The sequence below is a fragment of the Artibeus jamaicensis genome, unplaced genomic scaffold (assembly GCF_021234435.1).
Source record: "Artibeus jamaicensis isolate MK-2021 breed Jamaican fruit bat unplaced genomic scaffold, CSHL_Jam_final contig_482, whole genome shotgun sequence".
Classification (NCBI taxonomy): domain Eukaryota; kingdom Metazoa; phylum Chordata; class Mammalia; order Chiroptera; family Phyllostomidae; genus Artibeus; species Artibeus jamaicensis.
In genome coordinates, this window is record NW_026521857.1 from 14,393,103 (window position 1) to 14,409,481 (window position 16,379).

The following is a 16,379-nucleotide window of genomic DNA, read 5'->3' on the forward strand; positions in this document are numbered from 1 at the left end:
AATTAAAGCCAAAACTTCACATTATAAAATCTACTTTACAATTGTTTATCTAGTACTAATGTATAATCCAGAGAAAAGACACTCTCATAATTATTACTTAACTAAAATACAATAAGCCCTGGCTGGTGTTACTAAACTGAAAGGTTGCCAATTCGATTCCCGGTCAGAGCACATGCCTGGGTTGCAGGCCAGGTCCCCAGATAGGGGTAAGTGAGAGGCAACTGATTAATGTATCTCTCACACATGGATGTTTCTCTCCCTCTATTTCTTCCTCTCTTCCCCTCTCTCTAAAAATAAGTAAATAAAATCTTTAAAAAACACAATATATGCTTTATTTTTATATATTAATATAAACTGAAAATATAAATATATAACCTAAAAAAGTTACAATATGATGCCAACTTCTCAAAATTTAAGCCCATCAATTTGAATAAAAATATTTATTACTAAAATAATTGATTTTAATAAATAAATGCTTTACGCAGAAAATGTTTAGGCTTATTTATATCAATTTTGTGTTTATTTTCTTCTATCATGTTGACAATGTAATTTTGCATAAACACATACTTTTATCACTTTTAAGGCATTTTAATATGGAATTAAAATATTTTCAAAATAATTCAGGACCCCCAAGGTCACTATTATTTTAATCATAAATTTATTTATTTTCAACACGTGGAAAAGAATATTTGCTGAGTAATGCCCTCAGAGGAATATTTTTTAGCTTTTTGTCATGGGTAAATAATAGGTGGTTTGTATAACTGGCTAACTTTCTACCAATATGTTTTGGAGCCACTTAATTATTCAGCTACTATGTGATTTGGAAACATCCACTTATTAAAAAGATGAAAACATCTTAACAATACCTTCTATTATTAACAGAATAGACATACTAAGATGTAAATCAAATTTGCTAAAACCTAGCTATATACAATGAAAACTTCACAACTTTGCTGTAATATTAATTATATTAACCATCCTTAGTTTTCTCTGTAAGACACTATAATTTGCTCTGAAGACAAATAAGTCAAAAGTAAGTAAATGCATGAGTCAGTGCCTAAAAAAAAAGTAAACAGTAATCGGATTTGTCTCCATGTTTCATATCAATATACACAAAAAAATGAAAGATGGTCTTTTTTTTAAAGATTTTATTCATTTATCTTTAGCGGGGAAGGGAAGGAAAGAGGGAGAGAAATATCAATGTATGGTTGCCTCTCATGTGTCCCCTGCTGGGAACTGGCCTGCAACCCAGGCATGTTTGACTGGGTTTGCAGGCCCGAGCTCAATCCACTGAGCTACACCAGCCAGGGCAAAGGTGGTCTTTTAAGTAAGCCAATGCATGTGTACTTAAGCCAATAATTTAGTAGAAATAAAAGAGCTTGCAAATCTTTCTTACTTATTCTCTAGTAAGGTTGTACATACCTTACTACCACTTCTGATTTCTAATTCAGTTAGCAATTTTTTAAAGATTTTACTTACTTACTTACTTACTTTAGAAAGAGGAAAAGAAAGGGAGAAAAAGAAGTAGAGAAATGTCGATGTGAGAGAGAAAACATCGATCAGTTGCCTGCCTTATGCACCCTGACCAGGGACCAAACCCACAACCCAGGAATGTGCCTTGACCAGGAATAAAACAGGGGAACTGTCACTTTGTGGGATGATGACCAACCAACTGAGCCACACTGGTCAGCGCTAAATTTTTTTTTAATTATTGATGACTTTAGAGAGAAGGGAAGTGAGTGAGGGAGAGGGAAGAATGGAGGGGTGGGGGGAGGGATGAAGAGAAAAAAAGAGGCTGATTTGTTGTTCTACTTATTTATGTATTTACTAGTTGTTTCTTATATGTGCCCTGACTGAAGATTGAACCCCAAACCTTGGCATATTGGGACAATACTCTAACCAACTGAGCTACCTGGTCAGGGCTTCTAATTCAGTTTGAACCTCAGTTTGTATTTTTAGCTATTTTGAAAAAAAACTGTGAGTTAATTTTGGGTAAATGTTAATAATCTACCTAGTCTCTTGATGCTGTTTGTAAGAACGAACGATCTTATTACAAACACTGTCTATCTCCAGATTCCATCTCTCCTAGGTTCATTTATACTGTAGTATTAACTGAAGGCTCTACAGCAAATGCCTAAATAGTATCTTAAAGCAGATTGTGGCAAAGAAAAGACATTCATATTTTAAAAAGTTAAGGTATCCACAGTTTAGGTTTGGAGTGGAAAAATACATATGTTTCCATATGTTAGAGTGGAGAAATACATGTGCCCATCTGTCAAAGCCATAAAAACCTTTATGAAAGAAAGTAGAAGATAGGACCACATAAAATATGATGGTTCCTTCTTCTTCTTTTTTTTTTACATCTGAAGTTAGATAATTACGTGGTGCATCTAAGTCCGGAGTGCTGGTCTTAGAGGCACCCTGGTTTCCCCCTGCTCTGCTCTGTGTATTACAGAAAACTGCCCTCTGGATAACATAGATCTGGCCACTGGGAGGGGCCAGTAGTAGAGTTCTCCTCTACAGTCCAGTTTCTGTGAGACAGACTCTTTCTCTGTGGCCCTAGCTCCACCAAGCAAGCAGACCTGCCACCCAACTATGATCACATCAACTCTCCTTGATGTTCATCTATCCCTAAGGATATTATGGGGATCCCTGCTATGATACCTTGAGTCACCTTAGCATGCTTCAGCTGGCTTTTCTCCTCTTCCATCACCTGTGTATCTACTTCTCTGTAAAAAAAATCCTTCCATTTTAAAGATACAGAAGAGCTTCTGCTTTTCTGGTTGGATTTTTCTGCTATATTCAAGTCAATTTAACAAAGACTTATTGGAGGCTATTTCTAAACATAACTTTAAGGTTTAAATACATAACACAGGGGTTGGCAAAAGTAAGTTCACAGTTGTTTGTATGGAAAATAACACAATAGTAAATAATAATACAAGAATAAACTGTGTTTCACACAGTCACAACGGTAAACCTACTTTTGCCCATCCTGTATTATTAATTCTAAAAAAAATATATAGGAATTCCTCAAAGGCTATCCTGAGCAAACATTTATTGAGTACCTATTATGTTGAAAGCAAAGTGATAGACAATGAAGATACAAATAAATAACTCAATAATAGACACAGATAACTCAAGAAAAATCTTCTAACATCTGAAAAACTCATTTCAATAAAGTTAACTTCTAATTCTCAATCCTTCAGACAACTAGAAAAAACAAAAGCAAAATGGAAAATATTTTAAGAATTTTATACTTCTAAGTCTCAATGTTCTAAGTATTAACCATCTATATTAGACTTACTTTGTGATATTAATAATTTAATTTTCTGATTCCCTAAAAATATGTAAAAGCACCAGAATTTTAAGGTGTCATATTTTGTGCTGCACTGAAATAATATATTTTTAAAGATTTTATTTATTTATTTTTACAGTGGGAACGGGAGGGAGAGAGGGAAACATCAATGTATGGTTGCCTCTTGAGCGCCCCCTACTGGGGACCTGACGTGCAACCCAAGCATGTGCCCTAAATGGGAATTGAATAGGCAACCCTTTGGTTTGCATGCTGGTGCTCAACCCACTGAGCCATACCAGTCAGGGCAACAATGTCTATTTTTAAAAGAATATAAAATTAAAGTCTCCACTTTATTGAAAAGATTTTTTATATGAGCTACATAAAAATGTACTTGTAGAGCACCTTGAAAATAAATAGTGACTCAAAGAAACACTTGGAAAATATTCCATATATAAAGAAAACTTTCATTTACCTCTTCAGATTTCTTCTTTAGCTGTTTTTCAAACTTTTCCTTATTTCCTTCCAATTGATTCAAATGCAAGGCAAGTTCTTCCTTACAAATTTCCAATGCTGAATCTAACTGTCTGACCTAAGTAGGAAAAATGCAAAATAGAAAAATCAACTGAACAGTAAATGTTTATTATACATTCAATATTTTACAGACTTGTGTCCTAATGTTAACTCACTGCTTCAAACAGTGACTATACAGTCAAACATAGGATATAAAATGCTATTACAGATTTACTTAAAAAGAGATTTAAGTAATTTCTCTTACTTATGGGATTTACTTAAAAACTAACTTTTCATTGGAAATTAGCAAACCAGAGACTGCAGTCTTGAAAAACAAATAGAACTTAACAAGTGCAAAAGGGTATTCCAGGATGAGGAAGTATGTTGGGTTACTATAAAAGGGAATTGTGAGAAGCTGGCAGGAGCTCTGTGTATCAAGAGTATGAATTTGTTGGAGATGGGTATTTGGGCAGTAAATTTGGCAAGACAGATGGGCCAACTACCAAGAATCTGTAAAGTAAATATTTTTTAACCTAAAAAGATAAGCCTAATCCTTGATCCATATTCCCTTGATCAAGAAAAATGGAAAGTGAGTACAACTGGTATATCATCCTAACAATGCTATGGTGTGAATATTCTCAATATGCTGAAGTCAGTAAAAAAATGAAAATGTGGGGGTATTTCTGGTGAAGGGAAGGAAACCAGGACTCAAATCAATGATTTGGAACAAAAGGGAGAAATAAACATTCAACCAGAACAGAATGAAGAAACAGGAATCCAAAAAAAAGGAAAAGGGGCTTAGGAACTCCCAGGACAACTTTACACATTGCAACATCTGAATCATAGGGGTTCCAGAGGAGAAGAGGAAGAGCAGGAAATTGAGAACTTATTTGAAAAAATAATGAAGAACTTCGCTAATCTGACAAAGGAAATAGACATATAAGTCCAGGAAGCTCAGAGAGTCCCAAAGAAGTTGGACCCAACAAAATACACAACAAAGCAAATCATAATTACATTAATCAAGGTTAAAGATAAGGAGATAATCTTTAAAATGGCAAGCGAAAAGGAGACAGTTACCTACAAAGGAGTTCCCATAAGACTATCAGCTGATTTCACAAAAGAAACCTTTGCAGGCAAGATGGGGCTGGAAAGAAGTATTCAAAGTCATGAAAAGCAAGACCCTACATCCAAGATTGCTCTATCTAGCAAAGCTTTCATTTAGAATGGAAGGGCAGATAAAGTGCTTCTCAGATAAGGTCAAATTCAAGGAGTTCATCATCACCAAGCCCTTATTATATGAAATGTTAAAGGGACTTATCTAAGAAAAAGAAAAAGATAAAAAATATGAACAGTAAAATGACAACAAACTCACAGTTATTAACAACCAAACCTGAAGTAAAAACAAACTAAGCAAACAACTAGAATAGGAACAAAATCACAGAAACAGATCACATGGAGGGTTATCAGTGGGGAAGTAGGTGGGGAGAGAGGGGGAATAGGTACAGAGAATAAGTAGCATAAATGATAGGTAGAAGATAGAAGGAGGTTAAGAATAGTATAGGAAATGCAGAAGCCAAAGAATTTATATATATGACCCACAGATATGAACTAAAAGGGGGGAATGAGGGTGGGAGGGTATGCACAGGGTGGAAGGGAATAAAGAGGGGGAATGGGATAACAGTAATAGCATAATCAATAAAATATATTTTTAAAAATTTTAAATAATTGCAAAAATTTCAGTATGGACTGTGTACTGAATGATGTTACTGAATTATTGTTTACTTTCTCTGGTAAGTATAGGTGGTGTGGTTATGTAAGATAAAGTTTCTGTTCATAGAAGATATAGCATTAAGTATTAAAGGTATAAAGTGTTATGACATCTGCAAACTTTTCTCAGGAGGTCTGGGAAAAAGGGAGTGTGTGAGCAGGGGTGGGATTAGGTGGGTGCAAACACAAGTGGGCACGTGCATATGTGTGAAGAGAAATGAAGTGAGTATAGCTAGAGTTTAACAAACTCTAGGTGAATCTAGGTGAGGGGTACAAAGATATTCTGTATACTATTCTTTTAATAATTTTGTTGGATGGAAGTTAATTAAAATTAATAAACCACTAAAATAAATACATATTAATAAAAAACCAAACTACAACTCTGAATCTCATAAAAATAAATGTCATTACTTTATACAAACCACTTACAAATATAAGTATTTGTACTGCTCTTATGAACCAAAAACCTTAGGGGCACAGTCTGGGGGCAACCAGGTGGGAGTTCTAGGCTACCCTTTCTTCAACAAAAGCACCTAAGCTCCTCTTTTCTATTTGTGTTTTTCCACTTATAATTTTCTTTGGGGGGGAGAAAAAGAATCTGGAGTGGTAAATAAAACCAAAACAAAAGCTACAGCATACTTTTATAAGTGACATAACTTAAACTGATCCCTGTAACTCTCCTACAGATAGAAAATTCATAATATTTTTTTATGCAAAGAACAAACTGAAACATGTAGAAGGGCATGGCCAAATGTCTGGAAAGATGGTAATGACATAAGAAAAGAGAACTAGATTTCAAACTTCTACTTTGTTGCTACAAATATCCTATATGCTAAGAATCATTTAGTATAACTTGAGTCATAAGATTTTTGTTTCTTATTTTGACTTTTTCTCCAATACCAGCAAAATTATTAAAGGTATCCAAGGGAATAAAACCCAACATCATAATTTATTCACTAATTCCCTTCCTGTTTTATATCTGGTTATTAACATGAAGAAATAACTTACCAAGTGGTTGGCTAGATGTGTTAGGTAGTTCAAAGAAAAACAGGAGTTAAGTGGCAACATGAACTTTATTTAATAAAATTATTTCATGCCTACAACCTTTGTACAGTAGTTTTTTTTTTTTTTAAGATTTTATTTATTTATCTTTAGAGGGGAAGGGAAGGAGAGAGGGAGAGAAACATCAATGTAAGGTTGCCTTTCGTGCATCCCTCTGCTGGGAAGTGGCCTGCAGGGAACTGGCCTGCAACCCACGCATGTGCCCTGACTGGGAATCCAACCGCAATCCTCTGGTTCACAGGCCCGCGCTCAATCCACTGAGCTACACCAGCCAGGGCTGTACAATAGTATTTTTAATGTTAATGATCTTAGAGATTAATTTTACATGAGGAAATAAATTAATATGACATGAAATATTAAAAGTTTTTGAAAATATAGGAAATTTATGGATAAACCTATAGCTGCGTTAATAAGGGTACAGAAGGTCACAAAATGGATTAAAAACAGAGTAGTAGGGAAAAAAGTACTAAACAACATAGATTTTTAAAAATCCATTACATTCAAGCTATATATGACAAATAAAGGTAGCAGTATGCTTGGATTTATTTTTAACACTAAAAATGGTAATTAGAAAATATTTAATACATAGTAATTACTTATTAAACTTTGAGTAACTTAGTATATGCTAGACATTTTATGTACCTCATTAATTTAATTCTCACAATATTATTATCCTTATTTTACAAATTAAAAAATTAAAGTTCAGAGGGCATAATAACCAGACAAGGTTATAATCAGTTAGTAAACACATTGAAGCAAGAACTGAAATCCAAGTTAATTTAGCTCCAAATTCCATGCTTTTAAGTATAAAAATATATTAGCCACAAAACTATGTTTTATTTGGGAATTCTGAATTTATCCCCTAATTAATCTTAGAACAGATTAAAAGAAACAAAAGTGGACCGCATATAGTTTCATCTTCCTTCACTTTCTCTGTTAATTCTTTACTAGTAATGTTGGTAATTAGCTTATGTTGAAAAAAAAAGAAACAGGTTAGATAATATACAAAGGCAAAAAAGAGCTTAGATATTATACAAACTAAATTATTAACTATTAAATAATTAAGATCACATTGAAGAAAATATAGAAACTAAGTCCACTGATCTACGTAAAATATTTATCTCTTAATTGATTTTTACATAAACAATTTTTGCAATTTATAGGGAAAAGCGAAAAGCTACAGGAATGACTTCGTTACAAAAAAATTTTTTTAATTAAAAAAAATTTTTAGGTATTAGCCTCCTAACCTTGATTGTTTCTTCAGATACTTGGTTCTGTAATGCTTTCAAAGCTTCATCTTTTTTCAGATTTTCCTTTTCCATTTCCTGAAAACACACATATTAACAAACAAAAGTGTAAGTATGTATATAAACATTTTAGCATTACCGATGTGCTGTTAAACAACTGACAGAATTAAAGGTATGTTACAGAAACATAAACTAAAAGTATTACTCAGTTTTTTTTAAATACTCACTTGAGGATATATTTTTACTAGTTTTAAAGAGAGAGAAAAGCGGGGGTAGGGGGGGAGAGAAAGAAAAACAAAAAGAACACCGATATGAGAAACATACATTGGTTGCCTCCCACACCCACCTTGACTGAGGATCAAATCTAAAACCTAGGTTACGTGCCCTGATCAGGAATTGCACCCATGACCTTTTGGTATACCAGACAATGCTCCAACCATCCAAGCCACCCAGCCAGGGCTATCAGTCAGCTCTTAAACAGCATTTTTATAAAGATGGTTTACCCCTTTGCTTTCTGTCAAGAGTCTGTCTAGTGATTCAAGATGATGTTGTTTGCACATTATGTCTTGCTGCAAAATGGATATAGTCTTTTCTTGCTCTTTAAATTGTTGATCTTTTTTCTCTAGTTGAGATTCAAGCTAAACATAAAAATGAGATTTATTAATTTTTACCTCAAAATTTTAAAATTTTAAATTTAAATATACAAAGAGATATAATACTCTCATGTTGAATTACTACTGAAATTACATACATTTTTGCATTTTGCCAAATTTTCTTCAGCTTCCCTCTTTTTAGATAAGAAATGAAATCACATACCCATGTTTTATTCCTTTACTCCTTCACCAATACTATGCTGAAAATGACCTGTATTATTCTGTGGTGTGTTTCAGTCTTATACGTGCTTTCTGTACTTTTAAATACTACATTTTAGATCCATGAACAATATGTAATTTTGTTGAGTATTTTTGCTTCAACATTCATAAGGTATGTTAGTCTATGTTTCTTTTCTGATACTATGTCTTAATTTGATATCATTGTAATACTAGCCTCATCAAATGAGTTGGGAAGTAATCCTTCCTCTTTATTCTGGAAGAAATTGTATAAAAGTGTTACTAGTTCCTTAAATGTCTGTTAAGAATTTACCAGTGAAAGCATATGGGCCTGCAACTTTATTTTTTGAAAGCTTTTAAACTACAAATCCAATTTTTTAAATATATGTAGAACTATTCAGATAATCTGCCTTACAAAGTATGATTAGTGTCTTTTGAAGAATCAGTTTATTTCATAGAAGTCGTCAAATTAATGTGTACAGCACTGTTTGTAGTATTACTTTATTAACCTTTAATATCTTCAGGGTCTGTAGTTCTATACACCTTTATCATTCTTGATACAGGAAGTGTTTTCTCTCCTTTTTTCTTGCTCAGTCGGAGTAGAGGTTTATAAATTTGTTGATCTTATCAAAGAATCAGCTTTGGTTTTCACTGATTTTTCTTTACATTCTCTTTTCAATTTCAGTTATTTCAAATATGCCTTTTATTATTTCCATGTTTCAGCTTCTTTTGGGTTGATTTTGCTCCTCCTTTCCTAGTATCTGAAGGTAGAAGTTTATATTACTGACTTTCTTCACTTTCTTTTAATACATGCACTTAATGCTCTAAGCTTCACAGTACTGCATCCCACAAATTTTTATGTCATGTTCTCATTTTCATCCAGTTTAAAGTTTTAATTTCCCTTGAGACTTACTCTTTGATCCATGGATTATTTAGAAGTGTGTTATTTAGCTTCAAATATTGGAGATTTTTTAGATATCTTAATGGTTCCTAGTTTAATTCCACTGTGGTCAGAGAATATTCTGTGTATGGTTTTAATTTTTCACTAGATAGTTTATTTTGACGGTGTACAGTATACCTTGGTGAATATTTCAGGTGCACTGGAGATGAATGCATATGACGTTTACATGGGAAAAGTCCAACCATTGTTAATATAACATGAACGGCTTGCGTGACATCAGTGTAACCTGGCAGCCAAGGAGAGTGGACTGGAATGCACATTGCATGAACAATGATGCTTCACTGTACTAGTCAGTGGTTGCAGCAGACACCACTGAGTGAGCATGTGTACTATGTGGCCTTCACATTGAAATGACTGAGCAAGTAGAGCAATGAATCTGCCTTAAATTTTGCATTAAGCTTGAGCATTCCTCTGCAGAAACTATTCAGATGATTCAGGGGGCCACAGCTATGAGCAGCTGGTGATCAGCAGCTTAATCCCAACAGAGTGCCCACTTATGCATCACGTCTGGTGCAGAGTGTTTTGGGGAAATGTCAAACCACCCAGGTGACTCAGCCCCTCAACAGGCCAGATATGGCGCCCTACAACTTCTGGCTTTTCCCAAAACTAAAATCATCTTTGAAAGGGAAGACATTTCAGACCATCGATAAGATTCAGGAAAATCTGACAGGGCAGCTGATGATGACTGGAATACTGTGTGAGGTCTCAAAGTGCCTACTTTGAAGGGGACTGAGGCGGCATCACTGTCCCATGTACAATGTTTCTAGTATCTTGTATCTTCTTCTATAAATGTCTCTGCTTTTCATATTACATGGCTGGATACCTTCTGGACAGACCTTATATCCTGTTGTTGGGTGGAATATTCCATAAATGTTAATTAGGCTAAGGTGAGTTCTATATCCTTGATTTTTTTTGTCTCTTTATTCTATTAATTACATAAAAGAGTAGTGTTGATGTCTGCAACTATAATTATGGATTAATTTCTTTCTCCTTTCAGACCTCTTCACATTTACTTCATGTATTTTCAAATTCTATTGTTAGGTACCTACACATTTAAGACTGTTATAAATTCTTGGTAAATTGAGCCTTTTATCATTATGTAATGTTCCTCTTCATTTATTGTCATTTTCTTTCTTCTGATGTCTACTTTGATTTTTATATAGCCTCTGCAGCTTCCTTTTCTTTGCCTCGGACATGTTTTTCCAACCATTTATAGTCAACCTACCTATCTTTATGTTTAATGGATTTCTTGAACAGCACATATAACTGAATCTTAATTTTTGATCCAATCTCACAATCACAGGTCTTTATCTGGTATATTTAGCATATGTTAGTCTAAAGTAGTATTTGATATGACTCAATTTAAACATATAATTTTATTATTAATTTTCTCTTTGTCTCCTGTTTTTCATTCCTGTTTTTCCTTTCCAGCCTTCTTTTAAATATATGAGTATCTTCAGAATTCTATTTCATCTACTGGCTCATTACTATATCTGTATCATTTTTAGTGTTTTTTCTGGGGATTATAATATACATATTTAATTTTTCAAAGTTTACTGAAAATTAAGATTTTGCCACATTGAAATGAAGTACAGAAACTTTATATAATCAGAGATCCCTTTACCCTCCCTCTTTTATACTGTAGTTTCCAATGTATTACACCAACATATATTAAAACCTCACTAGATGTTATAATTTTTTCTTTCAACTGTCATACAACCTTAAGAGAAGAAAAATAGTTTACTATATCTAACCAAAAAGTTACTGTTTTTGTTACTCTTCACTCCTGAGATTCCAAGTTTCCTTCTGATATTATTTCTTTCTGCCCGAAGAATCTTATTTTAGAATAAGTCACCTGGTGACAAATTTTCTAAACTGTCCTCCATCTAAGAATGTTTTCATATTTCCTAAAGAATATTTTTATTGGATACAGAATTGTAGGTTAATGGTTTTCTCTTTCAGCACTAGAAAAGAAAAAGTTTTCTGTCTTCTAACCTTCAGTTTTTGATGAGAATTCTACAGTACATTTCATCTTTGTTCCTCTAAATCCAATGTGTTGTTTATCTCTGGATGTTTTTATGACATTTTTGTTTTGGTTTTCAGCAAGAACTTTAGTATAGTGGAAAGTTGTTTTGACTTAACCCCACTATGCTTGTTGAATTTGTAAATTTATTTCCTTCAATAAAATTGTGAAGTTTACTGTCATTATTCTTTCAAATATTTTTTTGCACCAACCTTATTCTCTGGGACTCTGTGAACATGAATATTAGACTTTATGATACTGTCCCATGTGTCTCTGAGGCTCTGTTGATTTTCTTCCAAATCTTTTCTTTTCTCTGTTGCTCAGACTTAATAGTGTCTATTGCTCTATATTTCAAGCTCATATAATTTTCCCTCATTAGCTCCATTCTGCCATTAAGCATATACACACAATTAATTTTTTATTAAGTCTTGAGGGATATCTACTTTTCACTCAGAGTTAAGAGTGCTTCTATTCTCAACCAATCTTGAAACAACTTATATCTCTAGTGGAAAAGAGTCTACAGAATCACTCTTAGTTTGATAATTTCAAAAAATGATAATTAAAACTGAAACAGCAGAAGTACTATATAAGAAAGCATTATAAAATGATCCAGAGTAATGGAATTCTAATTATAACACTCGCCAATAATTTTTATGTCTTCATTTCCTCATATATTAAAAAAAAGAAAGCTGGGCTAGTAATGTTTAAGGTAATTTTTAGCATCTATATTCTAACTATATATCATATCTACTGGTAAAAATGTAAGTATCTTACTCTTTCAATCTGCTTCTCCATTTCTTTATGCTGTTCAAGATGAATTTTCTTTGCCTTTTCAAAAGCTAAACAAATTTTCTCATGCTCTGTATTGATATTGGTTTCTAGACTTCTTATCTTTTCATTCTTTTCCTAGAAATACAAAAACAATTAAGAAGATAACCAAGAGCTAGTTTTACATAAAAGTACATTAGTAAAGCATTAGTGATAATCTATACTTTTAAAAAATCCATAGTACTTAATATGTTGAACTTCAAAAATAATTAAATATTTATGAAAAAGATAAAATGGAGACTTCCGCCAAGATGGAGGCATAGGTGGATATGCCGTGCCTTCTCACACAACCAAGTTTAGAGACAACTAAATATTAACAACAGAAAACACAGCCAGAACACAGAAAATTGAACTTTTTGGAAGTCTGTTAACAACAAATTCTTCAGCCTGACCGGTAAGGGGCGAAACCAGCAGCTGGTGGAGCGGGGTTGTACAGGAAAACTCGGTCAGACGGACTCAGGCACACGGAATCCAGGCGCAGGGTTGGGCCTAGTGAGCGACCAAGCGAGCGACTAAGCGAGTGACCAAGCGAGTGACCTCAGGGAAACAAGCGAGTGACCTCAGGGAAACAGTGAGGGAGCAGGGCTGCGGGTTGACTGTGGTCGCGCATTTGTGCGCGGATAGACAAGCAAGGGAGTGGGCGATTAGACGGGACCCAGCAGGTCCCCGGGCAAGCGGCAGTGGAGGGCACCGCCATTTCCCTGCTCTGACCCCACCTCCACATACAGCATCATAACCCAGCGACTCTGAGTGGCCCAGCCCTGGTGAACCACCTAAGGCTTTGCTCCTCACCCAGCGGCATGAAACAGCAGAGGGTGCCGCTCTGACCACGCCCCCACATAAGCGTCACAACCCAGCGACCTGGGAGTCCAAGGCACGGCTCCTCACACTTAAAGGCCACGAACAGACCAAAAATGGCTCAAGAAGAGCTCAAAGCCCCAGAGCCTATAAATCTAAGTGATGAAGAAATAGCAAAACTCTCAGACGCACAGTTTAAAACACTGGTGATCGGGATCCTCACAGAACTGGTCGATTATAGCCACAAATTAGACAAATATATGAAGGCAAAACTAATTGAAATAATGGAATTGCACAGGAAACCAATAGCAATGAAAAGGAAACTGGGACTCAAATCAATGGAGTGGACCAGAAGAAAACAAATAATGGCCAAACAGAAATGAGTGAAGAAGCAAGAATTCAAAGAAATGAGGAGAGTCTTAGGAACCTCCAGGACATCTTTAAACACTCCAACATCCGAATTATAGGGGTACCAGAAGGGGGAAAGGAACAGCCACCAGTGGAAAACTTATTTGAACAAATAATAAAGGAGAATTTCCCCAATCTGGCAAAGGCAACAGACTTCCAGGAAATCCAGGAAGCTCAGAGAGTCCCAAAGAAGTTGGACCCAAGAAGGAACACACCAAGGCACATCATCATTATATTAGCCAAGATTCAAATGAAGGAGAGAATCCTAGAAGCAGCAAGAGATAAGGGGACAGTCACCTACAAAGGAGTTCCCATCAGACTGTCAGCAGATTTCTCAAAAGAGACCTTACAGGCAAGAAGGGGCTGGAAAGAGGTATTCCAAGTCATGAAATCCAAAGACCTACAACCAAGATTGCTCTATCCAGCAAAACTTTCATTTAGAATGGAAGGACAGATAAAGTGCTTCTCAGATAAGATCAGATTCAAGGAGTTCATCATCACCAAGCCCTTATTATATGAAATGTTAAAGGGACTTATCTAAGAAAAAGAAGTTAAAAACACATGAACAGTGAAAGGACAGCAAACTCACAGTTATTAACAACCACACCTAAAACAAAAGCAAACTAAAAGGACAGCTAGATCAGGAGTAGAAACATAGAAATGAAGATCTCAAGGAGGGTTAGCCACAGGGGAATGGGAGGAGGAGAAGGGGGAGAAGGTACAGAAAATAAGTAGCATAGACAGTAGATAGAAAATATATGGGGGGGGCAAGAATAATATGGGAAATATAGAATCTAAAAAACTTGAGACACATGGTCATAAACTAAAGGGGGGAGTAATGGGGACAGGGAGGTAGGGTGGAAGGGAATGAAGGGGGGAATAGAACAACTGTAATGGCATAATCAATAAAAAATAAATAAAATTTAAAAAAGATAAAATGGTCATTTAAAAAGTTATATCAAAATGAGAAAATTACACTACTTTAAAATACTGACAATGTCAAAGAACTACTACGATTTCCTTCAACTCTACTAGAATAAAAATGAGAAAATGTAAAAAAAAAGGAAAATATAAGTTGCATATAAGTAACAGTTGCATATAAGCTTATTAACCTAAAAAACACAGATCAACAAAAAAGAAATAAGAAAAGTTTAGTAGAATTTATACTTTCCTACATGGTACATTTTGTAATAATGATACTGAAACAAACAGGCTATCACAAATTAAGTGCCTTAAAGTCATGGTAAATTTGTAGTGAAAAAAAAAAAGTGGTAGGGTAATTTTTACCATAAGCTCCTGTTCGAGTTCCGCATTTTTTGCAGCAATAGAGGAATAAGCAATTATTTTTTCCTCCAGTTGTTTCTCTAGAGTTAAAAGTTGAGAACATTTCTTTGTCATCTGAAAACAAATAGAAATAAATAAAAAATAATTTTAAAAAATGACTTTAAAAAAGTGACAATTTAGAATAAAAACAAATAGTGGAGAACTGACCAGTGATATGACACAGCTTGTTCCATCCATGTAATACATAAGTAATTTAATTCTGACTCCTTGTCCAAAAAGGATTGCACCCTAACCCAATTCTTAAAAGTGGCAATTAAAAACTAAAATTAGTATAATAAAATGTTAACAATAGTTATTTCTGGTACTAGAGTTATCAATGATTTATTTCTTCATTTTCCCTTTCTGTCTTTTCAACAAAATGTGCTCATTTTATAATTTTACATTTTTTAATTTACTTTTTCCCTGTTATTTTTAAGAGAGGAAGAAAAACTGATCAGTTGACTCTCATAGGTGGCCCTGACCAGGGACCAAACCTGCAACCCAAGCATGCGTCCTGACCAGGAGTCGAATGGGAGACCTTTCAGTTTGCAGAATGACACCCAAACAACTGAGCCATACTGGTCAGGGCTAATTTCATATTTTTCTTAAAAGTTATTAATTTCAGTACTTGACAATTTTCTACGTAAGCTAATGCTGTAATTATAGACTGACTACAATATTTTGCCATGTATATTGTGTATTTTTTTGCCCAAATTTTTGAGGGAAAAATTAAGGTGTGCATTATACATGGGTATAAAGATTACATACCATGGATATAATAATAGATACAATAATCCTGTGTATAATGCACACAAAAACATGGGTGTACATTATACCTGGGGAGCATATTATACACAGCAAAATATGGTAAAGCTATTCCATTACTTAAGTAAGCTCCTGTGCCACAGGTGTTTTCCTTAGCTATAAACTTTAAGGTTACTCAGGTGGCTAGAGCCTCATCCCGATAAGCCAATGTCAGCGTTCAATCCAGCTCAGGGCACATACAAGAATCAACCAATGAAGGCATAAGTAAGTAGAACAGCAAAATCAATGTTTCTCTCTCCCTCCCTTTCTCTCTCTCTGAAGTCAATTAAAAAATACATATATGTATAAAAACAAGATGAGAATTCAGACATTTAAAATTGTCCCCCTAGATAGCTGAGCCTCTGCTTTGAAGGCTAGGTATAATACACACATTGATCTGGGTCCACAATTATCTAATGAGGCACCTTGCTCTGTCTTCAGTGGCAACGAAGATCAGATAGTCACAAAACACACATTATTCCCTTTTCAGAATGTAATCCACAGCATACCTGCACTAGATTCA

General features: G+C 34.5%; 1 protein-coding gene across 3 annotated transcripts in view; it reads right to left on the minus strand.

Moving 5' to 3' along the window:
- CCDC18 (coiled-coil domain containing 18) overlaps positions 1 to 16,379 on the minus strand; it is a 126,720-nt gene that overhangs the window by 72,211 nt on the left and 38,130 nt on the right. For all 3 annotated transcript variants that reach the window (XM_037162041.2, XM_037162042.2, XM_053668272.1), the window contains 5 exons: positions 15,017 to 15,127; positions 12,470 to 12,601; positions 8,385 to 8,519; positions 7,882 to 7,959; positions 3,768 to 3,884 (listed from right to left, as the gene is read on the minus strand). In XM_037162041.2, the coding sequence (XP_037017936.2) occupies positions 3,768 to 3,884; positions 7,882 to 7,959; positions 8,385 to 8,519; positions 12,470 to 12,601; positions 15,017 to 15,127 (573 nt within the window). The remainder of the gene's footprint in view (positions 1 to 3,767; positions 3,885 to 7,881; positions 7,960 to 8,384; positions 8,520 to 12,469; positions 12,602 to 15,016; positions 15,128 to 16,379) is intronic.